Source organism: Panthera tigris, chromosome C1 (genome assembly GCF_018350195.1).
Source record: "Panthera tigris isolate Pti1 chromosome C1, P.tigris_Pti1_mat1.1, whole genome shotgun sequence".
In the NCBI taxonomy this organism is placed as follows: domain Eukaryota; kingdom Metazoa; phylum Chordata; class Mammalia; order Carnivora; family Felidae; genus Panthera; species Panthera tigris.
The window spans coordinates 11663485-11682537 of NC_056667.1; the positions used below are offsets into that span (position 1 = coordinate 11663485).

A 19053-nucleotide genomic window follows, 5' to 3' on the forward strand; every position below is an offset into this window, starting at 1 on the left:
CTCTGAGCCGTCAGCACAGAGCCCCACATGGGGCTCGAACCCACAAGCCGTGAGATCATGACCTTGAGCTGAAGTTGGACGCTTAACGGACTGAGCCACCCAGGCGCCCCCCCCCCGCCCCCCCCAGCTGGGATTCTTAACTTCCGGCCCCAGAGCACAGAGCCGCAGGCGTTGGATCCCGCGGGCTGGCACATGCGGGGTGCCCTACGAATATTTACGAGTGCATAAATACTAAAAGTAAAGCAACAGGGGACTCTTGGTATAACCTGTCTGTGGACTGGGCACTGTTCTAAGAGCCTCGTATATAATAGTTTATTGAATCCTCTCAATAACTCTATTCTTACTACTCCCATTTTACAGGTGAGGAAACTGAGGCCCAGAGAGGTCACAGAGCTCGGAAGCAACCCCACAGACTATGACTTTAACCACCTGCCGCTGCCTGTCTCCAGACACAGCTGCACCCTGGGCGGCCACCCTCCGGAAGCCCCGCCCGCATCCCGGATGGCCTCAGAGGCACAGCCGTGCCAGCCCTCACCTGTCTGGTTGATGCTGACACTGGCAGTGCGGAAGCTGCGGCTGGCCACCAGGCCCGAGACACCGTTGCGGGCCTCTACCGCGAAGGTGTAGTTCATGTGCGGCTCGAGGTCACTGACGATCACGCTGGTGCGGGTCAGCGCGTGCGGCGGCTCGGAGTAGCGCACGCTGGCCTCGCAGGGCCCGCACTCGCCGGACTCGGGCCAGCACTGTTCACAGGTGACGCTGTAGATGATGTCCTCACGGCCCCCGCTGTCCTGGGGGGGCGTCCAGCGCAGCTCCACTTTGGCGCCCATGCCCACAGCCGTGAGGTAGTGCGGGGCGGAGGGCGGGCCTGCACGGAGGGCAGAGTTCAGGCCCCGGGAGCCTGGACGTGTCAACCGGCACGCCACGCGCACCCCGGCCAACCTCCCCGACCCACTGCAAGACTCACGAGTGCAGGGCATCGACGGCAGGTCCTGCGGTGCCCGGAAGTAGCCTTCCTCGCACTCACAGAAGGTGGCCCCCTCGGGGGACAGCAGGGTGTGCACGGGGCACTTCAAACAGGGGCTCTCGGACACCTCGGACTTGAAGAATCCAGGGGAGCAGGCTGGCAGACACAGGGAGAGACAGTTCACCCCCTCAGCGGCTTCTCTAGTGGGACCTTGCCGGGGGACCCCGTGCAAGTTGCTAAACACACCCCTGTGGGCCTGTTTTCTCTCCGGTGAAACATCTTGTGATTGTTACACTGCGTGTTAACCAACTTGGATTTAGATTTTAAAACAATTAAATTAAAATTACAACGAGTGCCTCGCCCCTGTGCTCGGAACCTCTGCGCCCTCCCCACCTGCTCTCGAAACAAGGGCCACACCTGAGCCTGGCGTTCAAGGCTTCGGTCTCCCCTTTCGGCTTCCCGAGAATCCGACCTCACACCTGGCTCGGCCCCGGACAGAGCGCGCTGCCCGCCTGCCTCCTCTCCTTTGATCCGTGCAGACCAGCCTGATGGGTCCCCACCTAAAGTTCAAGCTGCCCAGGGCAGTAACTACATCCACACCGTTGGTGCTTGTGGACGGACTCTCACCACCATCTCGGCTGATCAGCCAGGCACACCCGCTCAGGATGCCACCCCTGCAGGTGTTCCCCCACCCCAGGACCCGACTGCCTTCCTGTTCCGGGGCTGGCCCACCAGGAAGCAGGAAAGGCCGGTCCCCTCCTTCCCCCCCCTCCCCCCGGCATCTTCCGTGGAGCTGCCTCCAGGATCGAGTCATTTCCGCCACTCACAAGGGCCGCCAGGAAGCAGCTTTTCCTCCCCCGGGGGGGAAGGTCCTGTCCTGGCCAGGCCGGCTAGGGGCTCAGGCACCTGACTCCAGAGGCTTCTTCCTCCCACCAGCCTGTCCTGCTGCTGCCCCAAGCCCCCTCCTGGCTTCCTAGGCAGGAAGCTGCCCAGACACAAGGCCCACTCTCCAGGGCAGCCCAGGGCTTAGGCAGCTGCGCAAGTGGCCAGGGTGGGGTGGGATCACCCTCTCCTACAACCTCTTCTACAGCCCTACCATGACTGTACCTCCCTCCGGCTTATTCTGCGGACAATGTCCTGAGACACCTCCAACCTTAGTGCCACGTTCTTTGTTCTGTGGCACGAACCCTGAGATGAGACAAAGCCCCTGAACTCAGGGGACAGGAACACATGATAATGTCTGCCATTGGGGTGGGCAAGAGCTAAGGTCTGAGGAGTCAGAGTGGGGACAGTTCAGCTGGGGCTTAGAGGCTGAGGAGGAGTTCAGTGGGGCAGCAGTGTTGGAGGAAGGTCAGGCCGAGAAAGAGCAGGACTAACACAGAAAACACAGAAAGTACGAGTGGGGGCAGGAGGCAATGAGGCTGACAGGTTTCCAGGGGCCAGATTGAGAAAGGCCTTTAATGCCAGGCCAAGGAGCCAGGACTTTATCCTAGGGACAATGAGTGCCACTGAAGGACTGAAGGTTTGATGTAGAGCAAAACGGCACGGTCAGATCCGCAGTGTCAAGAAAATTCTTGGGCAGAGTCTCCCTCCTTGTCCCGTTCCCTGTGTGAGAGGAGGAGGGGAGCAGGACTGGGAGTCAGGGGACAGGACTCCAAGGGCACGCTGGCAGCCCACTCCTCCACGTCACATCAGAACCCCAGCCCAGGCCCTGAAAGGGCGCAGGCCGCAGGGCAGGGGGCTCGTCAAGGACAGAGGGGGCCTGGGACCCAACTCCCGCTCTTGCAGAGCCTGGAGCCCCAGTCACTAGCAGGGACCGCTGATTGAGCACCTACTGTGTGCCGCTCCTGGGCCCAGCAAGCATCTGACACTCCTAGTCCCCACCACCAGCCTGTTAAACTGGAGCCCCGTATCATTCACGCCACTTTCGGGGAGAAGAGTCTGATGCCCAGAGAGGCAAGACCACGTGTCCAAGGTCAACAAGCTCCTAAGACACGAAACCAAAACCTAAACCCAGGACGCTCGACTTTGAGCCCCTCTCCTCCCACAAACATCTTGATTTAGCACAAAGAGAAATCAACATTTCTAAAAGGAGCCCGAAGAGACAGGAGATGAGTCCTGACCCAGCCAGAAAATCCCAAGACTAATTTCAGAGCAGCTGAGGGTAGCGGATTGGGGGGCGACGGGGGCAGCGGGGGGGGGGGGGGGGGGAGCACCTCCCTGACAAAGCTCTTTTCTCAGCCTGGGCACAATAATGGCCAATGCAAAGGAAAGGTAGAATCGAGCCCGGAGTGTTGGCTGGGGAACCAAGCCTCCTACTGTACTTCAGAAATCCACGTGCGTTTTGCATTCCTCCTTATGTATCTGTTACATCACAAAAATAGCTCTCTCCTCCCCCAAATGTTCAAGTAAAACTGAAATTCCAGAGAGCTGGGCCATTTTATGCTGGGGTTTCACTCCCCCAAGTGCCCTGACTTGTCCCTGGAGGGGCCTGTGCGCTGGGTAAGTACCGGCTCCAGGTGTCTGGGCCCAATGGAGTGGGGGATGTTCAGGGGCCCCTAGAACCACCATCACGCCTTCCGGCCCAGGCCCTCAGGCTGGGGAGGGGCCCACAAACCCCCTCCACAGCTCAGGCCTGGTTCTACCCAGAAGGGGTTAGCCACCTGCAACCCCCCACCCCCCCCACCCCGTGCCCCCACTCCCCACCGGGCGGTTGCTCCCCAGCGCCCCCAGCCCTGTGCCAAGAGGAGGAAGGCGGAGGGTGGGGGGAAGAGCCAGCTTCCATTCTTTGGCCCCAGAGCCCGGGGTGGCCTGACTGCTGCCGGCAGGAAAGAGGGAATTTGGAGAGATTTCCGCTGTGGATATGCTAGATAATACAGTGGAGAGGCAGCATCAACAGGGCAAGTACTTGCCTGACGGGAATGTGCTGCCCCCTCCTCCAGCCGCACAACTACGAGGGGCTGTCCTCGGGGGCCCTGGAGGGTGTGCCCGTGCTTGGGGGCGCCCCAGAATCTGCATGGAGGACACCAACCAACAAGCCCCCGCGTCTTTCTGACTTGGTTAGATTTCCTGGCATTCTGGACACGCAAGTGGGGACGGGGTCACGCACCGGGTGTTCGCACATACACAAACAGCCATGGTCCCTTAGCCAACCGGGGAACTCCTATGCATCCCTCCATACCCAGCTTGAGCGCCTCTCCACAGCCGTCCCAGACTGCCCAACTTCTGGCCCTCTTCTGCCCCATTAGGGCATCTATTACTCAATCTTCTGTTTACCAAATAGAAGTTGGGCACTTCCTACGTGTCTGGCACAATCTGGGATATGATAGTGAGAGAGATAAACACTGTTTCTGCTTCAGGGGAATGCACGGCCTGGCTTTCGTGCTCCATTTGAAATGATTTCTGCTCACATGAGGATCTTCTCTGAGACCGGCAGCTCCTGGAGACCAGGTACAGAGTCCCATTTCTAGGCGTCCCATGGCCCGGCCCCGGGTCTGGCACGCAGTAGGTGTTCAGCTAACGTCTGTTGACCGGATGGATATAGGCGAATGAGCAAATGAACGCGCGAAGATGGCAAAGCCTAGGACGTGTACGTTAAACACTCGCCACGGAAGTGAGTAGGGTTGCAGTGCCCTCGGAGGCCCTGCAGGGATGGTGCACCAGGATGCCCACCTGCCCGGCGCCAGAGCCCGGCCTTGGCACGCACACCTATGGAGAGCTTCTCTGGTGCAGGTTGCCTGGCAGGCCCGGGCCCCACCGAGCAGGGGAACTGGGGCACGGTGGCTGCGCCCAGAGCGGCACCCCGGTTTTTTCCAGTTCCCAGTGCCCGCCTCTCAGATGGCAGCGTGGAGTGACTTAGGGACACACACCCTCTGGAGTGACGCAAATCTAGCCCCTGGCAGAGCCCCTCCCCCCCAGGCCCAACCACCTCCCAAACTGGTAGTGGCGAGGTCACGGGGTCAAGAGGTCATAGTGGCAATTCACCTGGGGCCAGTCACCTCCCCGAGGCTCAGGGGAAAAGCGCGTGGACTTTGTCTCCTGCCCTGACGGGCAGCAAATGGTGACCCAGAAGTCATCGACCCTGCCCACGAGGGGAAACGTCCGGGGGAAATGTCGGCCCCAGGCCCCAGACCCCGGTGGCTTCTCACTCCCCAGCAGGCTCTGGCAGCCCCATGTGGGGATGTCCCCGTGGCGAGCACCTTGCCCCTTTCACACACACCCTGGAGAATTATCTTCAGGCACATTCCTCCACCGTGCCAGAGATAAGCCTGGCTTCCCCCCACCGCCAGCCTCCGCCTCCTGCTGTCTCCCCACCACCAGCCTTTTATCTTCTGTTTGCTTTCCCTGCCTCCTTCCTTCCGTTCAGGGGACCCACTTACCTCCGGAGAGGGAGGGAGGGGCCACCCCACTGAGCTGCCGGGGTGTGAATTTGCCCCCTGTGTGAGCTGAGGGCGGGGCAGGCAGGGCACAGAGGTGGGGAGCGGCCATCCCATCCCATCCGTGGCTCCCACCCAGCAGGCCAGAGGAAACCACAGAAATCAGGCCCGGTGGCACTCCCCAGGAAGGGGACGTGCCCAAGAGTCAACAGCTCACAGAGCCGCCAGCCTGAGGATCAGTCATGTCCTGACTAAGCAGGGCTTCTGCCAACAGCCCCTGACACAGCCTGGGGCCACCCTACCCAAAGACCACCGTAACTAGAGCCATCCCCTGCCCAGAGGATGCCTTCCCTTCCACTTTGGGCCCCCCACCCCCACCCCCACTAGGCCTGGGCCACTCAGGACGCCAGCACTAGGACCCTGATCCTTGCTGCACGAGGTGAGGTCACCCAGTCAACAGCTTGCCCGAGCAATCCAGGTTCTTAGGCTTTCAGTAGAAAGTCACAGGAGGTGGACTCTGATCACTAGATCGGCAGGGGTCCAACCCACCCATTTTACAGATGGGGAGAATGAGGCCCAGAGGGGACTTGCCAAGTTCATATCGTTTATGGGTAGGATACATGCCAGGGGCAGCGAGCTGGGCACAGTACACTGCCCTCCTCATGCCAGCTGCCAGCTCTTTTGGTCACTAGTCACTGTCTCCTTTCTCTGGGCCTCAGTTTCCTCATCTATAAAATGGAGCTAAAGTCCTCAGCCTTTCTGGGCTTGTGAAGACTGAAGGAAACCACGTGAAATGCTCAGCCTGGTGCCCGGACTCGGGTGTCCCTACGAACCGGGTGACAGGGAAACTAGACAGGAGACATCCCCAGGGGGCCGGGCCCCTTGAAGGAGCAGGAGCCTCCAAAGAAGGAATTCCTCACGGTGCCCACCTCCAGTTCTGGCCTCCCAGCTGCTAGGCTGAGCCTTTGGCCAAGGCCGCTGGCCACCTGCTCACCTGGCCGGCAGTGCCCACGGCCAAGGCGCCAGGCAGGGCCCCGGCAGCTCAGCTGCCGATGCCAGCACAGGAAGGAGAGACAAAGCCGCCCCGGGGGAGATGATGGTCAGCCTGAGCGACTCCGATGTCCCCCCCCCCCACCCCCACCCCGGGCAGGGCTGGGGGCAGGGCGGGGGACCGGAGTGAAGCTGGCTCATTCCTGACATAGCTCAGAAAGCTCTCCGGGCAGTGTGCCCACCTGTCCGATCACAGCACCTGGGAGGTGCCTCCCTGCCGTTGTCCATTTAACTCTTTCCTGAGTGCCAAGCTTCCTGGGGAAGGAACCCTGAAAAGAAGCGAGCTCTGAAGATGACCTGGGCCAGGTGCTCAGTGACCTCAGGGAACCCACACCCCTCTCTGGACTCCATCTGTCATCAGTAAAAGCCCCAGTGGGAGAATCTGGGTCCACGGCGCTGTGGAGGGCCAGGCAGGGAGGGCGGGCCCTGCACCTGCCTCTGTTTCTCCTTCAGTGTGCTTAGTAACAGCCCCCGATCACCCTCCCTCCTGCGCCAGGACCCGCCATCCAGGGACTACCCAGAGAGCTTGTCTCCTGGCCAGGAGCTGAGTCAGGGATTCCAAAGGAACCGGTCACTTCCCGCCCCATTTCCCGGCCCATCCTCCGGCCCCGGAGCTGCAGCGTCACCTGGATTCAAATCCTGATACGACCACACGCCTTAGCCGTGTGACTCCAGACAAGTCTCTTTGCCTCTCTGAGCCTCAGCCTCCCCAAGGTGGGCCGGACCGAGCAAAGCGTTCGGATAAAGTGCTCGCCTAGCTCACACCTGCCGGTGAAGATCACTTGTCTACAGGAGTTACTGTTCTTCTCTCCACTGGCATCATGGTCAGGGGCTGCTGAGAACATCTGCAGGGATAAAGAGCAGCCAGGCTGGGGGTTCCCAGCCACCCGGTGGCCCCTGGACCACACCGAAGGGAATTTTAATTGTGGGAGAGGGATCTCAAGGAAGAAAATCCAGGACTCCGGGCGGCTCACGGTTGAGAAGGATCCACCAGGAAAGTCAAAGATTTGCTCGTGGAAACCGGTCCTCCCTACCCGGGGGCCCGTCCAGCTCTTCACAAACAAAGCCTGCCAGAACCCTGACCCCCCCGCCTCCAGGGGAAGGAAGGCTGCCCCCCGCCTTGCTGGAAAGAACACCCCCAACCCCAATGTCCACTTATCTCTGCAGGGCCCGAATCACCAGCCTGTGGAAAGTTTTCAGCTGCCCCTCACCCCCCCCCCACCCCCGCATTCTTGTGTGAGGATGTCATGTGGGAGGAGCCTGCTCGACCCACTGGGCTGCCTCGGGGCCCCCCCACCCCGCAGTCATTGTCTGAAACTGGGAGTGTGCGCTCGAGGTCACCTAAAGCAGGGGCCGCCTAAGGAAGAGAGACTCAGACAGCAGAGGGGAGCTGGGAGGACACTGGGGTGGTAGGAAGGGCCAGAGCAGAGACTACACCACGGGCTTACGGCCAGAAAGGGAACTTCTTATCCAGGGGCTTACAGAGCATGTTAAGCAAGGTTCTGAGGCTTTAAGAGGCAAATGGAGCCGATCAGAAAAGGCTTCAGTCTCCTCCGACATTTCAACCTACTTCGTGTGTTGCAGGATCTGTAGCTAAAAAAACAAGTAAAAAGCCTTCCTATTTTAGGCCAGAGATGAAGAGATATTTACCCAAGATCACCCAGTGGGTACGTAGAACTACAGGCGCTAAACCCCAATTTCTCAACACCCCGCTTATCTCAGCAAAGAAATTCCCAGAGAGAGAGGATGAGCTGGCCTTCCAAAGGTTGGCCTGCATTCCACAAATGCCCTGCCCCACAGCCATTTCTAGAAAAAGTCACCCATTGAAAAAAATTCCACGTTGCTGTAGAGATTTCCGCTGTCACAGGCCCTGGCCATGCCAAGCCACGGCCTCCTGATGTGAGCTCACAAATGCCCAGGCCCCGTTCCCAGACAGAGTCCAGTATGATTGGCCCCTTTCTGGGTTCCGTTTGTCAGCAGCAGAAGATTCATCAGGAGAACCTGGGACCGTGGCCCTGGGGAACGTCAGATCTCACACTTCCCTTCCACTCTTACCTCAAGGCACACATTTTCCCAAAACTCCCCAGGTGGTTCAGGTGCAGCCAGGGGACGGAATCCTGGGTCCAATTCCCTCACCCCGTGTACAAGAGAGCGGCCTGAGACCCAGACAGGTTAAGTGACTTGCCTAAGGTCATGCGGTGAGTTAACAGGGATGGAACGAGCTCCAGAGACTGTATCATGGGTCCACAGCGCTGGTATATAGTAGATATTTAAATTATACTTGTGGGATGAATCAAAAATAACAACCACACTTAAAAGCACTTATGTGTCAGGCACTGACCTAAGCGCTTTACGAGCATTAAGTCATTAGATTATCATAAGCACCCTACAAGGTGGGCACTATGTTTGTCTCTGCTTTACAGATGAGGAAACCAGGCACAGAGAGGTTAAGAAGCTGACTTAAAGTCACACAGCTAAACGTAGAGCTGGGATTTGAACCCAGGCATTCTTGTCCTCGAATCCTTGCTCCTAACCTTCCATAGTCTCCTGTTTTTCAGTGTGTCCCTTCTCAGTGAATGAGTGAACCCAACCATAAATAAGGAAACCGAAGACCGGGAAGGCTCTTGTGATTTCCACTAACAGACCCCTCCGCAGGTCAGAGTCCGAGCGGGGATGACCTTACCAGGATCTCACAGTTCCAGAGCCGACACTAGAAGCCAGGACCACAGCCCCGCACCCCAGCAGCCCCTTTTCCTGCCACCCCTGTACCGTCACTCACCCTGGCAGGCGTCCTCCACCTTCTCGTAGCCCTCCCGGCACAGGCACTGACCGATGGGCACCAGCCACTCGCCATCCACCGCGCAGTGCATGCGGGGCTCTTCGCCCCCCGGTGGCACCACGGCATGGTCCACGCAGGTGCCAGCCACGGTGGCCAGGGAGGGTGCGTCGGAGCCCGCGATGGTCTCGGGGAAGCGGGCCAGGCCCTGCAGCAGCTCGGGGCACTTCTTGTAATAGACGCGGACGGAGAGCAGCGCCACGCAGGCGCCAATGTCCTGGAAGGCCAGGTAGAAGCCCTTGCGGCTGAGCGGGCCCACGGAGCGTTCCTCCACATTCAGCTTCACGTGGCGGGCCTCGAAGTCGCTGCTGACCGTGATCTCGTCGGGCGCAATGGTGTCAATCTTGGTGAACTGGCGCTTCTGGAAGTTGGTGCCATAGTCCACATCCGACTCGGCGTAGTAGAGGTTGAAAGTCTCCTTGCAGGAGCTGGCGCCCCCCGGGAAGCTGTTGCAGTCGCGCACGGTGAACTTGAGCTCGATGAAGATGCGCTCGGCCTCGCCGCGGTACACCCAGTTGGTGCGGAGCCAGTTGTCCTGGTCGCCGGCCACCACGTTGCACACAGAGTACATGTAGATGGGCATGTCGTCCATGATGTTCTGCATCAGGTCCCACTGCGCAGGGGGGCGGGGGGTGGGGGCGACAGGTTAGTGTGGGCAGGCGCCCGAGGAGAGACTGAGGCCCAGAGGCAATGCCCAGGAGGCAGAGCGGGGCATCGGGATGCTGTTTTATAGTTCTCGCTATAGGGGTGGGAAACTGAAGCCCAGAGAGGTGCTTCAAGTTCGTCCTCACAGGCTGCAAAGTGGCTGAGCTGCGGCCTGTCCCTCTATATGGACTGGGAGCCGGGGGTGGGGTCTGGGGGATCCCATGTGACCTCAGGTGGATCACTTAAGCTCTCTGAGCCTCCAAGTCTGCATCTGTAGGAGGGAGACAAGGTCTGCCTCGCAGAATTGCTATGAGGATAGATGACAGAGTGTCTACGAAATGCCAAGCACGTTGTCTGGTGTGGGTAAGAAGTGCACTGTCACACTGGCAGCCAGTGTCACCATCATCATCATCATCATCATCTACTGTGTGTGTGTGTACAGGTGTGAGTGGCAGGGGAAAGGGTTAAGTCAAAAACAAAGGATGATGCCCCACTGTTCAGGTTGAGCCATGTGCCCCCTCTGCCTCTCAGTCTCCATACCCCCTTAATCACAGCGTTTGGAACCTACGTGCTGATACCTACATCTGGCTCCCAGACTAGACTCTGGAGTTCGTTGGGGCAAGGACTGCATCTAATTCTTTTATGCAACCCCAGGGCCTACCTGGAACAGAGTAGGTGCTCAGGAAAATATCTGTTGAACGAACAAGTGAATGAATGAATAAAAGCAGAGGGGCTGGGGAAAGAGGCCTGGACGCTGCCCAAGGCCCCTCTCGAATGCCCTCGGGCCTCAGGTTCCCACGCTGTATCATGACTGGGTTGGATTAGGTGATCTGTATTTCCCCCCAGCTAGACATTCTAGGATCCTGGAAATCTACACAGCTACATCTCAGGCCTGCACAGGGCTAAGGTGGCCAGGGATAGGCACCTGACTCATGCAGAGCTGGCCAGCAGTGGGAACTGCACCCCCCCCCCCACAAGAAACATACTTCTCCCTGGCTCAGGGCCCCCGGACAAACTCAGCAAGTGCCCATTACACAGAGGGGAAACTGAGGCCCAGAGAGCAGCAGTATCTTCCCCAAAATCACACAAGGCTGGGAAAAGGATCCCAGTGTCTTGTCCACCAATCCTGGTCACAGTAGGGCAGGACAGAGGGGAGGAAACTTGGGTGGGGATGAGGCAAAACAAATCAGCCCCTAGCAGGAAGGGGAAGTAACAGCCGGTGGAGAAGGGAGAGAGGCCCAGCAGGAAGGAACTAGATCCAGTTTCCTGGGCTATGGGACCTGGGAGCCACTGTTCCCTCTCTTTCCCTTACCTCTCACCTTCTGGGCTGGGACCTTGAAGATAGGGAACTTTCAACCCTCACCCTCCCAAGAGGTAGGTGGAGGAAACTAGGTGGGGGGTCCTCTGAGCTTCGGCCCACTGGGTCATCCGAGGGCCCCTACTCTGGGAGGGCCTTCAGCTGTCTCCCCAGTCCTTTCTGCCTCTCAGGTCCCTCCCCTACCTTCCAACCCCCAGCCTACCCAGCCTGGATGGCAGAGCCTAGTGTGGGAAGCGGGACCCTGAGTTTGATCTCTGGCTGAGCTATTTGATCTAGGTTGACCCCATCCTCACTGGGTCTCAGTTTCCCCATCCCCGCGCCCCTACTTGACTTTGAAGGCTTACCCCTTTGCCATATGGGTGCGTGAGCCAGCCAAGTTCCCCTTTAGCGGCGGCAAAGTCCAATAGTACAACTGGAAGAGATGGGAAGGAGGGCCAGTTAGCTCGGGGGCATCTCCAGGGCTCAGGCCATGGTGGGAAAGCTGAGAGCCCCCCAGGAGCCTTGACAGCTTCCTCGGCTCTCAGAAAGAGACCCCACTATACAAGGTCACTATATCCCAAAGACCTGTCCCTCGACAGACAGGGAAGTAGGGACCTGGGAAAGGGACGGGACCCGGTCAAAGTTACGCAACAGGCTGGGTGAGGACTAGGCCCCCTGTCTCCCAGGCCACAGCTCCAACCACACCACCCCCCTCCGGTCTGCCCCCAGCTGGGCAGAGCAGGACAGAGCTCAGCCCAGCAGGGGGACAGCAGCTGGGCAGAGAGCTGGGGCGGGCAGGACCGTTAAGTGACGCCACGCCGCCCCGTCTGCTTCCTGAAACAAGGCCCCTCAGCAGGCATGTGGGCCTGGGGAGCGCCCATGTCTGCTCCTGCCACATCTCCCCCCCACCCCCAGCACAAAACATCCCCAACCCCACCCAGGCCACGTCGCACACATACGCAGCACACATATGTACACACACGTCTCCTGGCACTCCAAGAAGGGAGGGCTGTTAACAGGTGGGAACAGCTCCAGGGAGGAGAGGGGGGACTGATGGCGGGGGTGTCTGGAAACTGATCTCCCCACCACAAAAGCCACAGAGCAGGCAGGATAAAGCTCTGAACCCATAGGGGCCTCTAGGAGAGGCCCAAGATACACACAGCTGGCAAGGTCCCCTCCCTGGGAAAGTGGTCCGCCTGCCATGTCTTTCTGACCCCTGGCTACTGCCCTACCAGGGGTGCTTGGTGGGACAGAGATGGAAACCTTTAGAGGGGACTTCCAGGCCCAAGAGGGATCAGGTGCCAGGACCATGCTGTCCCCAGAGAGCCATCTGGAGCCCGGGGGAGGGACACACTGCCAGGGGCTTCCCTAGATCTGGCCCTGCCCTTGGGCAGCACCTGTCAGTCCACCTCTGGCTCTCTGCCAGGCTCAGTGGCTGCAGCCATGACCCAAGACCCCAGCACGGTCCCACCTTCATTTCCAAGTAAAGTCCAGGTAGCTTCCAGGCGGTGCCACCCTCCCTAGCGGGCAGGGACGCTGGGGAAACTCAGGCATGGAGCCCTATGCAAAGTCCCCAGATTCGGAGGGTAAGAATCCTCAGGTGGAAGGGGGAAGGGACTGAGCACACTTCCTCTGGACCCTGGAGCATGAAGAATATGGCCTCAAGAGGCAGCATTCCTCAAGACTAGGACTTGGAAGAATCACTCTAAGGGTGGAGCCCGGGCAGGCGGGGGACAGACATGGCCTGATTCACGGATGGGTACAGAGTGAGGGGGACAGAGAGGGTCTTGGAAATCCTCTCCTGGGGTCTGAATGCCTTGCTCCCCTGGTGGGAGGCACCACCACCCGCCGCTGACCCGAGCCAAATCTCTCTAGGAAGGGCCCGGCAGCCCAGACCGGCAAGAGGAAATCCGATGTGGCACCTGTCCCAAGGCTATGGGGATAGAGGAGGGTGGCTGGAGGGGGTGGGGTAGGGGCACGGATTTGTTCGGACATGCCCAGGGCCCAGGCTTGGAAAACTCACTAACCCCACTGGCAGATGGAATGTTCTGGCTACAAAGGAAGGGATCTGGGGGTTCCTGGCTCCAGCTGGGTGGGTAGGAGGACCCCAGTGAGTGCCCCCCGCCTAGTTCTGCAGATCCCCTCCTCCTCAGACAGGTAGGAAGCTGCAGTCCATGCCCCCGAGGGAGGGGGCTCATAGCTCTCAGGCTCTGAAGGGTTAACCTGGCACAGAGGGAACCCCACCACCCCTCCCAGAGTGCACTCCCCTTCCAGCCCCAGGCCTGGCTCTAGAAGTGTCACGGGGCTCAATCTGAGAAGAAAAGAAGCCTTCACACAGGAAGGAGGCCTCCCCTGGGGGCTTCCAGACATAGCCCCCTCCCAGGAAATTCCCTAGAACCGATCACCAGGAACAGGAACAGGAGCCAGGGTGCGGCTCTCTCTCTCTCCCTAAGCTCTTCCAGGGACTGAGGGCTCTGGTTCCCTGGAAGGGGTGGGGGCCTGGGAGCCTTTGGCTGCCCCTGGAGCCTTCACTGAGAGGCCCTGGTTAGGCAGGGCCCATCCATGAGCCCTCGGTCCCTCACCCCACCCCTTCTCTGTCTCCAGTTCCATGACAGACGTCATCCTTAGGGATCCATATTGCTTTCTTTACTCAAACACAGCACTACCTGGAGGCACCCCCCTGCTCCCTGCATCCCTCGTTCACCAAAACTAGCTAATTCCTAAAGAAAAGGGGGAGGGCAGGGCCTCTGTGGGGAAAAAAGAAAAAAGGGCAGAGGACAGAGAGCAAGCTGGGCTATCACAGAAGCAAGCCAAGGACTTTCCAGGGCCCCTGGGCACTCTCCAGCCCCCTTCCCATCAGCCACCTCATCGGCACCACTGCATCTGTGCCCAGAGACTCTGCTTCCTCGGAAAATCGGCCATGAAACCACAGCACAAGGGGCCCTGGGCTCTAGCAGCTCAAAAAGCCAGATGCTCAGATGTGACCCTCTCTGTGCAGAGGGCCCTGGCTGGCAAGGGCTCAGCTTGGGCCTCCCTCAGTTTCCCCATTTGCAAAAGGAGGACAGATTCAGTGGCTGCTGAGAATCTAACAGGTTCCATCTGGGACTCCAAATACATCCCGGCTCCTCTGCCCACAAGGAGGGGGCGAGAAAGGAGAAGGGATGTGAGCAGCGGTCTTCTAGATTAAGGGTGGAAGGGGCATGTGGTCTTTCTCTCTGCCCACCCCACTCCCATCTGCCCCAGGCAGATCCACCGCATTCAGCCTGAAAACCAAAGAACAAAACCCACTAGCAACTGCCAGCTGGGCCATCACCACCGCCCCCCCTCCACCACCACCACTGTGGGCACACCTAGGGAGTCGTCCACAGGGGCTGTTGGAGCCTAAGCAAAAATGCTCCCCCATCCCAGGACCCTCCAGCCCACACCCTTTTCCTCCTCAATCCCATGGAGGGGGTGGCTAGTCATCTAGGCTGGGGAGGGGGCAATATGGGGCCCAAGCACCAGACGACTCCAGGCACAGCTTGGCAGCTCCGGGTAGTGTCGGTTCTGCCTAATCCCCTCACCCCCAGGACAGCCTTCCAGAAAAGCCTATAGGGATTCCAGCTGTCTCTCCCCTTCTCTCCAAGCACAGTTCCCCAAGAAGGGGGAGGACCAAAAGCTGGAGGGTGATGGTGGAGTGGTGAGTATTGGGGATCACAGAAATCCCTGCCACCCACTGCTGCAAGTTGGGACCAGGAGCCCGGGACCCATCCAAGAACTGGGACAGGATGCACCCCCTGCCCCACTCCACCTCCACCAGCTCTAGCTCTGGCCTCTTTTCCTCCCAACTTGGAAAAGCAAAGCCTCCAACCCCAGTCTGGGAGACAGAAAAAGAAAGCAAGGCTCAAGGAACCTTCTCAGAGGCCTGGGGTTTCCTCTACACTTCCCCCTGCTGGAGCCTGCGGAAGCCCCGCTCTGCCCAGGCCGACGGGGGAAAAACGTGTTCTCACTGTTGAAAACCGAAGCCGGCCTCGGCTGGGTGGACAGGAAGGTCCTGGGCCAAGGACGGGAGTCCCCATCCTCTCTGCGACCCTAGCTGAGGGGCAACGCCCCCATCCACACACCTGCCCCGCCCAGGGCAAAGTCTGCGGGCCCCTCACCCGGCGCCGCTCAGGGAGCGCTGGGGCGGGGGTGGGTGATTCAGTCCCCCACCCCCGGATGCCCGGACTCCCCGGTGGCCCTGGGGTGACGGCTCCACACCTCGAGAGACCGCGCCCCCACCTGCCGCATTTCCTCGTTCTGAGTCACCCCTAGCTCAGAACGCTTGACTTTGGGACTTCCTGTCCGCACTCGTGGCCCCGAACCTGACCCCCGAGCCTGGGAATGCCGGTTGGGAAGACAGGGTGGTTCTGCGTGGGCAGGTTGGCCCGAAACTCCCCCTGCACTCTCCTGCCCGCCTGGAGGCAAAAGGGGGCGTGGAGAAGCCCTCAGGGAGCAGGGGCTTCCGCAGGGGGCTCCTGGCCGGCCAAAGAGCCCCCTCCCCAAAACGAGGGGCCTCCACAGGAATGCTTCTCGGCAAAATCGGACCCAGCGGGTGAGTGAGGACAGGTCATCAAGAGACTGAGCCCGCGGAAACCCTCTCAGACACCCCATTCTCCAAGGGGACCCTCGCGCCCCCGTCGGGACGCGTTCCTGAAGGCGCCGCCCGGGCTGCGACCGCGTGGCCGGCACCGCGGCCCCTTCTCGGCGGCCTCGGAGCCCCGCGCGCCCGGCCGCAACCCCACGGTCCCCGAAAGCCCGGTAACCCGGGCTGGGGTCCCAGATTCGTCGCGAAGGCAGCGCGCGCCCTCCCGACCCCGGCACCCGGGGCCGGGAGGCGCCAGGTCGGTTTCCAAAGTTGCGCGCGTCGCCCCGCGGGGCTCCGGGAGGCTCGGGCTCCCGGGGTCGGGCCGCCCGGGCAGCTGCGGACCCGGGCGGCCCCGCGCGCACACTCACCTTCTTTGCCCTGCGCCGCGGCGGCCGCGGCCAGCACACAAGCCCACAGCAGGGCCAGGCAGGCACGGGGCGCCAGACGCTCCATGCCGCCTCCTCGCCCCCGGCCCGGTCCTCCGCGCCCGGCTCCCGCACGCCCGCACGCCCGCCTCGCCGTCTGCTCGCTCCCGCGGCCCGCGCGCAACTTCTCGCCTCCAGCCCCAGTCCTTAATGGAAGTTGGGTGAGAACCGGCTCCTGTTCATTCATGCCCCGCGTGACGTCACCGAAGCCACGCCCTCAGGAATGTCTTTAAAGGGGCCGGGCTGGCACCGGGGAAGAAGGGAGGGGAGACCCAAGGGGTTTGGGGAGGACCTTGGGGCCCTCTGGCCTCCCTGAAGCCCTCCCCCCCCCACCCCCCTCCTCCCGCCCAGGCCCTCCCAAGTTGCAGATCCGGGCCGGGATCCTCGGCCCAGACCCCAGACGTGGGGACGGCTGGCCCTAAAGCACGCGCATTCTCACTCTTTGCCCTTCCGATGGGGCACAAATGGGCTAGCGGGGCCAAGAAGCAGTTGTCTCCTCAGCAGCATGCCTCTGAGGGGAGCTCGGAAGTCGACCTGGATGCCCCTCTTCCTGGGACCTCTCGAAGGAGGTCGAGGAGAGCATCTCTGCTCAGGGGCCTTTAAGAATACCCTAATGTAAGAGCAACCACCTCTAGGCACGAGTCAGACATGCATTATCTCGTGTAACTCTCATCTGGGAGGTAGGTATCATTAACCCCATTTTACAGAAGAGGACACTGAGGCTCCAAGAGCTTTACACACACGCCCAAAGGTCTCACAGCTCCAAGGTGGTAGAGCCAGGATTTGAATCTCCGTAGTCCCTCCCCATGCAGGGGACAGGCAGGCAAGAGGCTGCTCTGTGGAGCGCCCCATCCCCCAACCCTGGCGTGGCTGAATCAGTTGGTCTGTTTCAACACTTTGGAGGGCACCTGCCTCCCACCTGCCCCTTCAGGGAACCCAGAGGCTCCTCAGATGTGAGCTCATCTCCGCTTCTGACTAAAGCGGCTGGCCTTAGTGAAACAAACGGGAAATGTCCTCTGACCCGCCTGCCGGGCCACCCACGGCTGCCTCTTGCCCAATCGCCATTTGGCCAGTTGGGGAGGAGCACCGGTAGCGGGCATGATTCCCTGAGGGGCTCCAGACCCCTCTGCCCACCTCCTTCTCTTTGACCCCACTCTGGACTCTCTTTGACTCCCCTGGCCTGTCTGCCCAAAGGCCATGCTGGGCTACTCAGGTACCCGGGTCCTCCCTGCCAGATGTGGACATCTTGGCCTCTCGGCCTTGGTGCCTGCCCTTGGGAAGCGGGTCCAGACACCTCCTCTGGAGAAGGAGGAGGGTTAATTACAGGTGTTGGAGTAGCGTAATTAAAGCCTTTGACCAAGATGATAGGAGGAGAGTCTTGGTGTTCTGAGAGTCTGTGAGCGTGCAAGCGTGCATGAGAGTATGTGCGGATGTGTGGGTGTGCATGAGTGCGTGCACGTGGCTGTGTCAGGGTGTGCGCGAGTGCGTGTGGATGTGCTGGGGGGGGTGTGAGCATGGGTGTGAGCAAGCACGGGCGGATGTAAGAGGAGGCGTGCGAGTGTGTGAGTGTGAGTGTGTTGTCCTTGGCAAGGGTCGAGAACACCGGCCGTGGAGTCAGCCCAGGGGTTTCTGGAGATTTCCTTTCTCCGAGCCTCAGTCTGCTCCTCGGGAAGATGTACGAACCTCCTTCAGAGGGTTATTGAGATCGAGTAAGGACGTGGGTGTAAACCGCATAGATCGTGGGTACAGAACACGCTTGTGAAATCCCAGCTGTTGCTACGGGTCTATGCAGTGCGGCCAGAGGAAGCAGTGCGTGTGCTGGGCGGGGCCTGTGGGGCCTCCATGGCACATGGAGAGAAAGTGTGTGTGTGTGCGCGTGTGTGTGCAGTAAACGTAGGGAGAAGCCTTTCGCGAGTTGCGTTTGGCAGCTCTGGGCTGTGGTGGATGTAAGATTTCATGTGTGTTGAATGTAAGACCCTCCCTGTACAGGTATGTCACATGCCGTGCAGGCTCCGTATGTTGGACGCGACACTAGAAGGTACGCTCCGAGAGTGCAGGGACATTTGTCTTTATACCTGACCCATAGCGGGGGTTCAGCAAACCTCTGCCCGTGAATGGACTGATGAGCGAACGAAGGCATTGGCAGGTTGTGTGGTGCCTGGAAGTCTCTTTACGTCGTGTTGGCGGGTCCTTTATGTGGCATGTGTAGGTTTCCCTGCGTGGCCCCACGCGGGTGGCCCCACGTGTCAGGGGTGAGGGCAGCCCCTGCTGGCTGTGGGCTGCGTGCCTAGAGGTATGGGCCCGGCTGGTGACTGAGAGTGCAGGGACAGGTGTCGATCCCACAGAGGCCTGTGGGAAGGGGTGGTGAGGGCGCTGGCAGGAGGGTGGGGGTGGGAGAAGCTTCTTGGTTTTTAGTCACTCACCTGGCGACACGCCCTTCCCGGAGTCCTTCCCGCTCAGCGTGACTGGATGCTGAGAAGGAAGAGTCCTTTGGTGAGTCTTACAAAGGTCTTACAAAGCTGTGCTGAAAAGTGGTATTTATTGTGACATAATAAGCCCTAATGGAGATAGAATTACCCCATAAAGGCCCCAAAAAGCCCGCGGGCCTGAGTGCCACTGCAGCAGGCAAGGCTTCGGGTACAGGCAGGTTGAGCCTGAGTGTGTCTGTGGGTGGCTGAGCGGGCCTCACCTGCCATCCCCACCTCAAGCCCACCAGCCTGCTCAGGTGTCCACCTTTGCTAGGACTTGGCTGTAGGCTGGGGACAAGCTGACGAGAAAGAGAAACACGAGACAATAGCTTCACCCACCCACCTTTGATCTGTGCCTGAGAGCAGCAGGAGAAAAAAATAAT

At 60.0% G+C, this 19053-nt stretch overlaps 1 protein-coding gene across 3 annotated transcripts in view; it reads right to left on the reverse strand.

Annotated features, from left to right (window-relative positions):
* The window catches only part of EPHA2 (EPH receptor A2), a 29681-nt gene extending 11019 nt beyond the window's left edge, over positions 1-18662 (reverse strand). The window contains exons 1-5 of one of the 3 annotated variants that reach the window (XM_042996575.1): positions 18626-18662; positions 11537-11604; positions 9173-9842; positions 968-1123; positions 536-868 (exon numbers count right to left, since the gene is read on the reverse strand). In XM_042996575.1, coding sequence (XP_042852509.1) covers positions 536-868; positions 968-1123; positions 9173-9833 — 1150 coding nt within the window. In that variant the 5' untranslated portion in view covers positions 9834-9842; positions 11537-11604; positions 18626-18662. Of the gene's footprint in view, positions 1-535; positions 869-967; positions 1124-9172; positions 9843-11536; positions 11605-16145; positions 16334-18625 lie in introns of those variants that run through there. The other 2 variants (XM_042996573.1, XM_042996574.1) reach the window with 2 other exon arrangements.
* Between the last annotated feature and the right edge of the window lie 391 nt (positions 18663-19053).